The sequence below is a fragment of the Pithys albifrons genome, chromosome 6, assembly GCF_047495875.1.
Source record: "Pithys albifrons albifrons isolate INPA30051 chromosome 6, PitAlb_v1, whole genome shotgun sequence".
Classification (NCBI taxonomy): domain Eukaryota; kingdom Metazoa; phylum Chordata; class Aves; order Passeriformes; family Thamnophilidae; genus Pithys; species Pithys albifrons.
In genome coordinates this window covers 32,973,685-32,987,644 of record NC_092463.1, presented here as the reverse complement: position 1 = coordinate 32,987,644, position 13,960 = coordinate 32,973,685, and the positions used below count along the sequence as shown (strand labels likewise).

The following is a 13,960-nucleotide window of genomic DNA, read 5'->3' as shown; positions in this document are numbered from 1 at the left end:
ACTGCCAGTAGTAATCTTATTCCATCAGTTTACAGCAACATTATTTGCCTGTATGACTCAGAAGGAGTTAGAGTATCTAATTTTTATTCATATTTAAAGTTATTCTAGAAGTTTCTCATTTGCGAGGTATTGAGAATGAGACAGTGAAACTCTTAGGGAAGCCTTATTCAGCAGAAACTTTGTTTCCAGTGGACCAGAACTGAAAGACACAGCTTAATTGTTTAGCAGGAGAATTACTGGAATTATTTTTAAAAATATCATCAGATACATCCTATTCAGACTAGTATTTGCCACAATATTTTCATACATAGTTTCTAGGTAACCTTGATTCAATTAATGTAAGGACTGCTCATTTTTTCAAAATTCAAACACTTTTTGGCAATTAGAAATGTAGCATAGTCAGCACTGGCCAAAGATCAGTGTATTACCTTAACCTTACTTGAGTTATCGCTCCTATGTAGCATTTGTAATTATTGCAGAATTATTGTCATTATAGTAATAGTTGTATTTACAGAAGTTCAATTTACTTCTCTAGTAAATATGAAAGAATTGTAGTCACTGCTTTGATTAATGGCTTCATTCTTTTCTTTATCGAGAAGCAGCAAAGTCAAAGGCTGACCATGTAACTGCCCAGAGTATGTGAAGAATGTCTATACCTGCGGCCACAGGGGTTGAAACTAGGTCCCTTCCGACCCAAACCATTCTGATATTAGGCATAAGGGGTCTTTATAAAGCACAACATGACTGGTTTTGCTAACACTGGAGCACCTCCCAATACATCTGCACATGATCCATGAAGCTGTATATTAACTTTGATGGTGTTTAGATGCTGTGGAAATAGGCCCCTTGGAGAGGTATTTTAGACAAGCTAGCTACACAGAGGGAAGACAAAAAGCAGTAGGCTTTCTGAATAAATATTTATGAACAAAATCCTGAAGTTTACCAATTATTTTTATCAAGTACACAGGTAAACTAAATTTTTGCTGAATATGGCTGCATATATTTTCTTCTCCTTATGATGCATCAATAAGAAAACAGCAAAATTAATTTGTACCAAAGCTGAAAGTGTTTAAATTAAATATTATGCATAAAAAAAATAAAAAGGCAAAAGGATCAATAGTGTCAAGCTTCAAAAGAAAACCAGTAAATACAACATAGGAACATAGGAATTACCATAATGACAAAAATAGTCTCACAGTTCATCTAATCTATTTGTCTTCACAAGTGAGTATCACATAGTTTGTCTGAAGGCATAAATCACCTTAATGCACTTCAGTGCGCATCATAGGGCAAATATCTTTTTGATCACAGCAGAAACTGACCTTATGCCCTGAAGCATAAGGATTAGTATAAGTTTATGCAGATGCATACAGTACACAAAAATGAAATATAGTTTATAATAGATACATAAAATACACACTAAAGTGGGCACTGGAAAATAAGCCCTGGTATGTCAGTACTTACAGCCAAATCCTGAACTAGTTTCTCCTCAAATGCATATTCCTCTGTTTCTATCCAATAGTTCTGATAGCCATTGAGGAAGAGGTTAATAGAACGGTGCCTGGGGGGGTTGTGAAAGGGAGATCAAGAGGGGTAACGGAACAGAGTATAACAGCTCAGATGGTTAATGATTAGTAAGGATACATATTTGTACAATTCTGATCCTCTGATTGGTCAGTGAAACAGAATGCAAACCATAACTAACATTCAGTGACAAAGCTGCAGGTACTTACAAACATTCTTACTATTTTTTATACACATATGTATACATTACTTCTTATTTTGGAACCTATTCTTATTTTGAGAATGCTAAAGTACGTTATACGTGAAACCGCAGGACTGGAACCTTAATGCAAGCATGAGAAAAACACACACTGGAACAGACTGAGAATGAGTGAGTGGAATTTACACCTACAAGGTGTAAATCTGATTTACTAGATTCAGAACATGAAGACAGCAGAAGTTGGCAACCAATACCAAAATAATTATCAAGAGCCTTCCAGCACGTTATCTGCAGGCAACCATTGCCTTCTTCCACACAGGGAAGCCTAACCTCAGCTTCTAGTCTTCAGTTCCAAATTGGGGCACTATCAGTATATCCTCAAAGAAGCTGCACTAGAAATACACAAACCTGCTCTAAAAAATGACCAATTTTAGAAAACTCTTAGCCATATTAATGACTACTATACAGTATTCATTAATTTAACTTCCCAAAGAAAATACAGCTCATGGCAATAAGGCTACACAAAATAATACCCAAACCATTCCATCTTTACAATACATTTAAGGAAAACTTTTGGGGGCTGCACTACAAGAGGTTAGAAAGGCTATTCCATACAGCCTTTTTATTTTTTTTTTATTCTGTGCAACCATAAAAAAGCTGTAAAAATGGGCTGTATATACACTATTTAATAATGTTTAAGTACACTGTGCACATGAATCATTATTTTATAATGGAATAGCTACTGAGCCAACCTTTTAGTCTCCCTTGCTGACACTGGTGCCATTTTAGTGTCCAATTTCAAAAACTGACCAATCAGAATCCCCTGTGAAAATTGTACAAATTCATGTTTTCATGATAATATCAAATCATGGCTGGGAAGGAAGAAGTGTGCACATAAGCAAGAGGCTCCCCACAAGTTACATTACCGTTAACTTGAGTATAAGCCTGTCATACTGAGTTTTTTCATGTACTTTTTCCAGCCAAACACGTTGAAAGGTGCTCAGGAAGAAATTGCTAATTTTGTGTCTGAAGAAAAGCATATAGGTTTTCATTGAAGAAAGGCACAAGTTAAATTCAATAAAGTAGTCAGAAAGAATGTATTTGTAAACTGTGTATGAAAAATTGCCATGTACAACTTCGCTGTATCTATGTGCATATACAGATGACAGACAATTAGACAATTTTTTTCAAATTAATTTCCTTAAAATATCAAACATAGACACATCTCAGAGAAAACATTTATCACGTAAGACACTTTTCCAAAGCCATGTACATTCATTAAACATGGAACATGAAGAATTAGTATTTCCTAATTTAATTATTTGAAAAATAGAAATAGTTTAAAATACAACTATGGCTTTTGTAGCTAAGGCACTTTTCATAAAAGGGAGTTATTGGAATACTTATGATAGAATTTAAATTAATATTTTTGTGATTTAACAAACACCTGCATGTCAGTTGACAATTCCATTTCTGAAATAACTTATTCAAACTCCTAAAACCTGATACATATAAGAATGTATTTCGCAGAAAATTAAATTAAATTATGAGATTAAAATTAAATTAATTGAAAGCCAAGTAAATATCCAGAAAATTTTCAAAAGAGCAAGCTCATTATTTACTGAAGATATTAATCTTTTCTAGGTAAATGAAAGGGTATCACCATAATGTTTGCTTACTGCCCTTTAAATTAATTGATTCTAGTATCAAAATTAGAACTAACACTCCCAATACACAACTGCAACTAAATAAGGAAACAGACAAAACAGAGAGCTGCATTTTAAAGTCTGGTTCAAAGAGATTTAAATAGCTCCTAGAACTAATCACGTCCCACTTGAAATAACCTCTCTAGGGTTCAGACATGTCTTAACAACACTATCAATTTAGATAATGGAGATCGCTGTAGGTGCATAATAGTGTGACAGTTTTATTTTCCTGACAGAATCCTGTGATTTAGCTAGAAAAAAAAAATCAGTGTCTGTAAACTAATATATTTTAAAACTTTGTTCTGCCCCTATCAGTTGAGGAACAGAACTAGAAGTCCTTGCTCATTGCAGCAGAGTTGGACTAGATGATCTTTAAAGGTCCATTCCAATCCAAATCATTCTATGACCTTAGGATTCTAAAAGTATTTTTTTACTGTTGCCTGTTTTGAAGTGCAGACAGTACAATTAATTAACAAAAATGAAAAAGCTGGTCAGATTTGCATCAGATTCATATTCAAATTAGGAGTAAACTGCAACACAAGATCTACCACAAAGTTTGAAAAGAAAAAGGTTGAGAAAAGTTTTTAACACAGAAAAGTTTTTAATGAAAATTACAGATAATGTTACCGGTTCCATTTTGATTATTACTCCATATTTTATGGAAATTTACAAATAAAGATTCATAACCCACATTTCCCCTTGGCAAGTGTTCCATCAACCTCAAAAATCATAAATAAAAGAGCAGGGATTTTAAGGCAAAAATAGGGATGCTGCATTTTATCATTTTGGTGGTCATATATATATATTCTAAACATTTTAAGAATTTATAAATCTATAATGTAAAGAAACATGCTCACAAAAAGGTTGTACTGAAATGGCAGCTCTTCATACCACTTCCTCTTATTTTTCCAAGCATAGTTCTTGAAGATGAAAGGTTTGATACTTGCTTGTTTGTTATGCTGTACTTAAACCTTTCAATTCTCTGGTTTTTTAAAGACTGCCTGGTGGCAGTGTGACAACTCTAAGTCCAGAATTACTACTTTTTGTAAAGGAATGAGGAATGTTTTTATGGGATTTCTGGCTTTTTCTTTGTGTCCTGCAAACCTAATATTCCTCCAGTATGATGGTGGCACAGCTACAGACCTCTTGCTAAGGACCTTTAGCTGTTGACCTTAACATCAAACATGTAAATTGACTTTAATAAAGGCATTTTAAAATGCCGTGCAACTCTTCAGTTAAATACTTTGCCACAAACCTTTGAATAAAAATATTAGACATGAAAGGTGAAAAAGTGCAGAAAGGAAGAAGTAAACCTAATTAAAGTTGTGCTTAACCTGTACCTGAATAAAAAGCAGGTTTTTTGAGAAGAAACAGAATAAAGGAAATTACCCCTGTGCCACATGATTTTAATATTCTGCTTCAAGCAGTAGGTGGATGCAGGCACAGAACATATTTTGTCTTGGATTTTGTGGTATATACATTTCAATTGGAATAAGAAGCAGAGCAACACACAAGCCCAAAATATTCTGAACTTCTCTGCCCCAATATTGATTTTAATTCATACACCATTCTGATGTACTAGCTTAAGATTGCTCCAGACAAGCTACAGAGCATGAAGTGTTCATGCAACAGGAGAGAAAGAGGCATACAAAATAAAAAAAAAAAAAAAAGAAAGAAAGAAGAATACAAACATGGGAGAATAAAGAGTATACAATCAGAAGCAAAAAATGGGCAGAAATGGTAACATCTTAATAATTCTCACAGATGACTTGTTGGACTATACACTATAACAGCTGACAAAAACAAAGCATTTTGGTTTTAAAACAGTGTAATTCCTATGATCTTTCCCCCTCTGGTTATTTGTCATTAGATGAGTATTTTGCTACTGTGAGGAATTAGCTGATAACTAACTAACTCATATCTCTTAAAATTACATAGACCTAACAATCAACAAACATGTAGGTAAACACACAAGTAGTATTTGAACTCAGTAAACAATGTAAAAAAAAGCTACGAAAAAAATCAATCTTTAAGCCATTTACCTTGGCAGGTTGTATAATGGTGCCATTCTGAAACACGCAACAACAGCCCTTTTGCGTTGTTTTGACAGGAGTTTGTGCCAAACAGCTTTTTTTGATCTCAGTGGTTGTTCAACCTATGGGAAAATATCTTCCAGTACATAAAATGGAAACATTCTAACTTTCATCCAAAAAGCCAGTGGTTAGCTAGTTAGCAAAGTGGAAAATGTTACAAATCCTCTACATCATCTGAAAAAAGGGAGGTTTGAGGTTTTACTTATTAAATAACCAAAATTGTTATTTTCTCTGTTTCTAACAATTCATATTCAATTGTTCATGTGAATGAACTTCTGTGCTATATCACTTGTGAATGAAATGGATTAACTTTATGTAGGAAGAGTACAAAGGTCTTCATGCATTTAATTAGTATCATTTGAATGAACAGGCAACCAATTCAACAATTGCTACAGCATCCTCAGGTGCAGAAATAGGAGACAAGCTAAAGCTGGTATACTAAAACTAAGTGCACAAGCAAACATCTCCACAAAATTACAGGGTTTTCAGCTACTGCATGGAGATGATTTGTGTACTGTACTTCTTGCAACAGTTCACAAAGTTTTGCAGAGGCAAATACATCCTTAGTTTTCCCTGCAGCTAAATGGAGGCACTTTGCATATATACAGATCTGGATATGCATGCGTACCTGCACCCAAGCATGTGCAAAGCCCGAGGTTTTATTTGGACACTTTAATGATAAGATTCACTGAAGCTGAAGTAATCTCTGCAAGGGAAAATCTCAAGTTATTTTAAAACAAACACAGTCTGGACATTTAGGTTTTTACCTGTTCCAGATGATACAGAGCAGCTGATATCCTCTGCACGCGTTCCACATTTCTCTCAGGGTCAGTAGGTCCATCACTCTTCAATATGTCTTTGTACAGATTTAACTGCCATTTCACAGCTGGATCATCAGACTAAAACCCAACATATTTCATAGGTAAGCTGCTGAATGAGGGCACTAATTTGACCAACATCGCTATTATTGTCATGGTATAATAAAGAATGTTATAGATACTCCCACTCTGTCCCCGTTCAGACCAAGTTAACATCTGCCAGCTGCACCAACAAATGGCATTGGATTCGAGACTGCTGGGCTATGGAACTCAACTCTTCAGCAAGGTCCTGAATTTTTATTTCATGAAACTAAATAAAGCACTCTGGGATTCTTGTATCTCTGATTAACTGCATTAAAAATAAGGAAGCTCATTTAGTACTGGGATTGAGTTTAACTCCTTGCAGGACGACAGTATCAAGAGTGTAAATATGGTTTTTTGGAGTCCAGAAAAGACAGATGGAATTCAGTAGGTGAAGAGTTACAGCCAAAGGTTTGGGGGTTCTTTTTCCTTAGAAGACGGCAATAGAAAAGCACATTAAATTACTTATTGTGTCCATTTTAAATTTCTGTAAGCACAAATTTTTAGCAACCAGATAGTCCTACTCCATGACAGATAAATGAGTTACTGCTGTTGTGCTCAAAGACTGTAGGCAACTATGTAAATTATTTATTATTTACAGAATGATGAGGACTTATTATTGCTATTACTTTTGACAGTGTATTCGGCATATAAATTGTAGGAATATAAATGGGCTTGTAAAAACCAGAAGTGCTAAGATGACACAAGCTTTTCTTATTTTCTTCTTCAATTATAGTCACTTTAAAATGTATATATTTTTAGAAATACTATTTGATCGTTAGTGAAAGCTAAATTCAAGAAAAAAAGCTGAACTACTACAGTTCAATTTTCTTCTAGGATCAAGATGCTTGAAAGCAAATATAACTTTAAGACTATCAATACCCCAGTTTTTACACTTGTCCTATTCTACAGAACTTCCTGAACCTTGAATATACCAACCAAAGCTACAAATGAGCCATTTATTGCAATGAAAAACTCATGAAGAATAATGTTAAAATGGCAATTTTTCTAATAGCTCTTCAGATTACATGTTCTAATGTATCACAATTATCAAAACAATTGTGCCTTCTGTCTTTTAAAAGTACACATCAGCATCTTTAAGACAGTTTTTTATATTACCTTTTCCTGCAAATGTAAGTTGTTACGTAAATGTTCTTTGACTTCCTCATCTGTGTCCCTCTGTAGAAAGGTAAGAGTATTTTCAATTCAGGTTATTGTTCATTTAATAAAAAATTTTATGACATATAACAGCTTTTATTTTAATATTGAAACATAACCTCTTCAGTATTCAAGGTACGTAAGTTATCAGAATGATCAAAGGCTTTCTTTAACCACAAAACAAGGATTAAAGTTTGAACTTAATTAAAGCTAACTAATGCTATTTCAGTATTTGGTCTAAATGAATATGCATATGTAAAACTCCATATTGTATAGAAATGGGAAATAAGGGAAACTATGGCAGCTGTATATATACTTTTTTATGAAAGCACAATAATTAGCAGCTATAAATGCTTACAGTACATAGATATATTTAATAATATTGATTGCTTAGATATCTATGCTTCAAAATTCTGTTTAGGAAGTTCTGGTTATTTTGCATTAAAAACTATTACAAAGTACACACTTACATGGCTGTATCTAGTCTTAGCCAAAGAGATGAGCTCTTGATCTCCAGGAGTACACATATTCAAACCAATAGGAAGCATCTTTTTAAGTGCTGCCACGATTAAGGATGTTTGTATGGAGTACAAATCCCCTCTGCGTTTTGATTTCTTCCTCTCCTGATCTTGTCCTCCAGACTACCATTAAAAAGAAGAAGAAGAAGAAAAAAAATAAGAAGTAAATTACTGTGATTCTCTGATCACACATTTCTCCAACACTTTCTTCCCCTAATGGTCCAGGAAAATTATGTTCCCGATGTAGTACAATTAATTAAAAATGCTGCATTAGAGGAAGGGCATATAGTCTTGATCGGGAAATGTAAAGAAATGCACCAATGCAAATAACAATAATGTGTTAATAGGAGTAACAGACTTTTGTGTGCACTCATACATGTGGCTCAAACTATATTTTCTGCATCTTACCTCTCAAATCAGAAACAACTCCAAAATTAAAAGCTGCGTCAGTCTCAGGGGACACTATTAGTTCTCTGACTTTAAAGAGACAAATTCAGATTGTTTATATTGTTTTAAGAAATTTATGTAAAGATAGTTATCCAGGGTCTGAATGAATGAATATTGCCTGATTTTTCTCATCTGAAAAATAGTAGTATTTAAAAGGGTTTGATTCAATGCAATAAAATGCCAGTGAATTAGTGCCTCTGGGAAAAGCACTGGCCTTTGGCTTTGGCTAATATTAGTAGATTTGGGATGGAAAGTTAAAACTTTTGCATCTTTGGAGATCATCACTAATAGGAAAACAAAAGAGACATAAGTAAACAGCACAACAGAATAACATCTGTCCTATCTTCTTACAACAGACACTGTACAACAGTATTTCACACTCAACTTTTCATTTATGAGACAGAGAACTGAAATCTTTCAAACAGACCCATATATTTCATGAACACATAATAAACAACAACAACATAAAATAGCCCAGTTCTGAATTCTGTACCTAGATTAAACTCCTGCTACCCTCCAGGGGAGTTTTGCCTAAAATAAGATTTCAGGACTAGGCCTGCAGGTTTATACAACACTACAAAATAGCAAATGTTTGCATTTAACCCTCCATATCCTTTTCCTTCTGTCAATTAATTTTAGTGATAACTATTCTTATAACGTATTTATTGTGTAGTTCCACATAAGGATACAGCAGAATCCATTGCAATTCATTATTTCCCAATTACTGCTTCACTGTTATTACAGTAATCACTGGAAGAAGAAAAGGCAGCCATATATATTCCACTCAGGGATAAATTTGGCAAATTCTGTCTTCTGGATGGTGAAACTCTATGGGCACAGCTGGTGTTAAGCATTTGGCAGGTCTAGGGAGCACGCAATGGATGGGGCTTCCTTTCTTAGGGAACCAGCAATTGCAAGAGAGCACTTTGCCTCAAAGCTTTGCTTTTCGAAGTGCCTTAGAAATAGCAGTGATGCAATGACTGTAACAATGACATTATTTATACTTTACATTGACAGCAGACAAACAAATCCCACAATGTATCGCTGTATTCCAGTGGCGTCACCATTTCTCTTAAATAAGGAATAACAAAATAGGTAGTACATGTATAAAAAAAAAAGGGGAAAAGAAGGAGAGATACTGGTTTCTGCATCTTATGGAATCCTTAAAACTTGAACATTTTTGAAACATGAAAAGAGGATTCATTCTGCCTTTGCCAAAAATTCTGCTGTTTGTGAATTCACATCTACAGCTGATATATGTATAAATAGAGTCACAGATAAAAACTTAAATGACACCAAAATTATATCTCTTTCAGTTCTAATAGGCATCTATATGAGTAAACAAAATACCTTCATTATATATGTAAAGAGCATTAAATTAAATGTATTTTGCCTAAATAATTAACTGTTATAAAAGGACTTCAACAGGAATAAAGACCTAATTTGGTTGCCTAACTGTACATAATGGTCCTACTTGCCTGAGGATTTAAACACACACATGGATATTTCTTAAAAAAATATATACAGAAAAAGAATTACAGATTTTTCAGTAGATTAATGATAGCTAAAAAAATACAGAAAAAGAGGAAATTTACACTAAACTTTATTTACACTAAAAAACCCCTTCAGCTAAAACTGGTAAGACGATGGAATTAATATTTTTAGTACTGCCATCTGTCTTTAAACCTTCAGGTCTCTAAGATTATCGTGAGAGCATTGATTAATTTGTCTTCTATATAGCTGGAGAAGTTTTACAATAGCAAAGTGTGAAATTAGGTTATTAGTTTAATGGAATTTCTCATTTTTTAACTTATGTCTTCAGTTTAATTGATTAAAAGCTCTTCGCAGCATCATGTGTGCTGCTCAGCTCACAGGGTGAAGGGAAAAAGAGTTTCTGCTCCATTTTGCTGTTCATTCTGCTTCATCAATCAATCGTAGATCAAAAATTACTCATCTATATTAGAAAACCGTATTAAAAATAATATGAATGATGCAAAGGAAGGTGACCTACAGTTCACTGGAGGAGGAGAAAGCCTCAAATACATTAAACAGAAAAGAAACAAGGATTCTTCAAAAGCTTTGCCACACCTCAAAACTTGAGCAGAGATCATTTTACTTTTGGAAGAAGGTAAGATTTGAACTCTATATCTTACTTACTGATTTTAATGAAACTTCTGTTCTTCTACAGACAGGGTACAGGTTATAGCACATTTCTACTGTATATTCTTCTTGAATATCATAAGCCAAATACATCTTTCTGATGACTCTACTTAGACATTGCTTTTACAATGCCTACTTCAATATATTAGCAAAAAAATAGAATGCAGAAAGACAGCAGAGGCAGAATGTACGTCTAAAATAGTTACAAAAGGTAACATTATTATTTTCATATTAAAAAACATGCAGGAGTGCCAAAGGGAATTTCAGCTGCTCTGGTCAAAGCTGCCACTTTAAATTGGACAAAATTTATAGTAGTGGAAACTAGACCTTCACTTTGTGACGCCACTGCTATGATCAATGGAAAGAAGTGCTTGGAGCCTGATCATCTCTAAATCTAAAACAAAGACACATCATGCATTTTGACCTGTACCTTTACTTGCATGGCCTGTGTGAAAGAAAAATAAAGGGGAAAAAAAAACATAAGTAAAAGAGATGAAAAGATGATAATTTTACAAGTTAGTAATAAACTTAGTCAGCTTTATCAGGACAGTAACAATATAAGTTTGTAGCTAAAACAATAGACTGTAAACACATAACCAAGTGAGACTATAGTGAAATCAGCTTAATTCGGATTAAATGACTGAACTTCTGAATTTCTGTCACTGTTCTACCACACACTACCAACTGTTGCTTGAGCATATAAGGAAGTACAACTAGTAAGAAGGATATCATAGATTAATTATTGCATCTTTTCCCAGTTTTGTTAAATAAAGGAAGGTGTCTGGATAGTCCAATAATGAAAAATATTTATATTTGCACCAAAATAGTTGTCTCTCCTTTCCCCGTCAAAATGTATTTGAGAAAAATCAAGTTTAGAAATCAAAGCATCGGTGGGAAGGTGTAGGGCTTCATTTATAGGTGTATTTTCCCATCACATAACTCATTATCATTTTGAAGACTGGCTGAGAGAAACTTTATCTTGTATTTTTTAATAGTACCCATTTTGAGAACAGTATTATCAACTCAGCTGTAACTTCAATATGTACAGAGATTTCTCCCATTCTTTATTATATTATTATCATAAATACAGTTAAATAAAGATGCATTCCATAGTCAACACTATATTATCATTGTGTCAGGCAATCTTATGAAAATAACAACAAAACCACTTAGTTATGGTAAAATAAAATAAACTATTACTCAAAAGAATCCTTGACCAGGTATAGGAAAACACTATAGAAAGCTGTTGTGTTTAAACAACCAGAAAAAATCTATAAGGACACACACGCCCCCACTTCTGTCATAGCCCTAATAGTTAACTTTGTTTTCTTGTGATACTTGAATAAGCCTCAAAATGTTGAAGTCAAGCTATTATTAATTTTTTTTCAGCCTACTGTATTTATATCACATAGTATAAAAACCCAGCTACAAATCAAGCAAAATGAAAGACTAATCATCAAATTAGGTGTTAGAATCTTAAGAGTCTTGGAATCTTGAATACCTTACTCAGACATATAGCAAATTTTAGTTTAAAATTTTAATTGCATGAATATGTAGATGATCCATGGACATGGCTTGACAGATATACACTGAAGGTAAGTAAAAAGATGTCAAGTATATTTAATTTATTGGAGATGACCATAAAAGTAATCCACTCATGCTTTACCTCAGTATATCCAAAGTAAATACTTTCTATGCAGCTGAAATAGTCTCAAAGAAGACATCTAAAACTCTTGCAGAAAATACTAATATTAAATCCTCAAACTATTGTAAATCTGCAAAGAATATATATTACATATCACAAATGGGCACAAACCACAGTGTTGTTTCATAATACAAACTTGGATTTTATGACTGCCTTGAACTTCTAAAATAATAGTATAATAGGTTTATCCAAAGGTTATTCAAAATTAATAATGACCAATCAAATAAAACTTCAGTAGAATATGCAAGTGTTTGGCAACTGAGGGTATATAACCAGACACATATTCATTTATATTCCAAAACTTACACAAAAAATGCCCACATATATATTCCACTGTTATTATCTACATGTGAATGTATAAGTTTAGTCATTTATACTGAAAAACTCAATGGGATATCATTGCCTCTTAACCAAAATGTTATTTTATCAGGAAACATATGAAGGGGTAAAAAAATAACAGATTAATGGAGTTGAATGTGTTTACCTACTCCATTTCAAAACTTTTATCACAAATCTGTTATTTCAATGTAATCTAAGTTATCAGTCTCTCTCAGACTGAAAGTTCTCTAACTTACCATTCCCCTCCGAGCAATCTGCTGCCATATTTTTAGAAAAGAAAAATTAAAACACTTTCTCAGCTGTTAATACATTTATTTGAAAAGCTATTAGCAAATTAACATTGTATAATCAAAATACAATGGGTAATCAATTTGTTGATTGTAATTATGAATCATTTGTTACCACTGCTATTAGCTACCAATAAATAATGTGATGCTACTCCTACATCCTCTGCTTTTCTTTTTTCATAAGGCATGTAAAGATATAGAATCTTCTGTATATGATATATTGCACCTTACACTCTGATAGAATCACAGTCTTCTGTATCTTAGGAAAAATACTGTCTGTGTCACCTAAAGCAATCTCAGATAAGCATGGGGCATTACTCTTTATGAGACCCCAAGCTGTTCTGTCTTGGGCCAGCTGTCCATAGCTAATGTCCATATTCACAGTTCTCTATACATTCTCATGCCTGATAAATACTGGATATGATTGTTTACACTGGAAATAATGTGAATAAAGAGGAACTAGTGAGAGACAGGAAAGTGCTAATTATTCTGTTAGCATACTGCTTTTTGAGCTGAATGTTAATATTAAAGCAATAAACAATATAAATAATGTACCCTAAAATAATGTCCTCTACTGATCATTGTCTGAGGATATAGATATCAAACCTTTTAAGAAACCCTGAAATTCAGTTACCTAGAGAATTTCTTATTTAAACCAATGCAGTCTTAAAAAACTTAACAAAATCAGATGTAAATCTATCCTTTAACAAATGAGCTGGGTTTAGAGCACTAACATTTTATATTATGAAACATTAGCAATTTCCTGCTTAGAAACCATATAGAAAACGAACACAACACTTCTAAAAGAAACATCATATATTTCATCACGGCATTTAAGTCATTATGAAACAAATGTCTATCTAAATTATCAGCTGTGCTGCAATCATGCCTGCACTTATGGCACCATATAAATAAAATATTCAGT

At 33.3% G+C, this 13,960-nt stretch overlaps 1 protein-coding gene across 1 annotated transcript in view; it reads right to left on the bottom strand.

Moving 5' to 3' along the window:
• The window catches only part of RYR3 (ryanodine receptor 3), a 199,670-nt gene that overhangs the window by 34,501 nt on the left and 151,209 nt on the right, over positions 1–13,960 (bottom strand). Inside the window, exons 70-74 of the mRNA XM_071558067.1 lie at positions 8,050–8,220; positions 7,541–7,600; positions 6,290–6,421; positions 5,472–5,584; positions 1,465–1,561 (exon numbers count right to left, since the gene is read on the bottom strand). Of these exons, the coding sequence (XP_071414168.1) occupies positions 1,465–1,561; positions 5,472–5,584; positions 6,290–6,421; positions 7,541–7,600; positions 8,050–8,220 (573 nt within the window). The remainder of the gene's footprint in view (positions 1–1,464; positions 1,562–5,471; positions 5,585–6,289; positions 6,422–7,540; positions 7,601–8,049; positions 8,221–13,960) is intronic.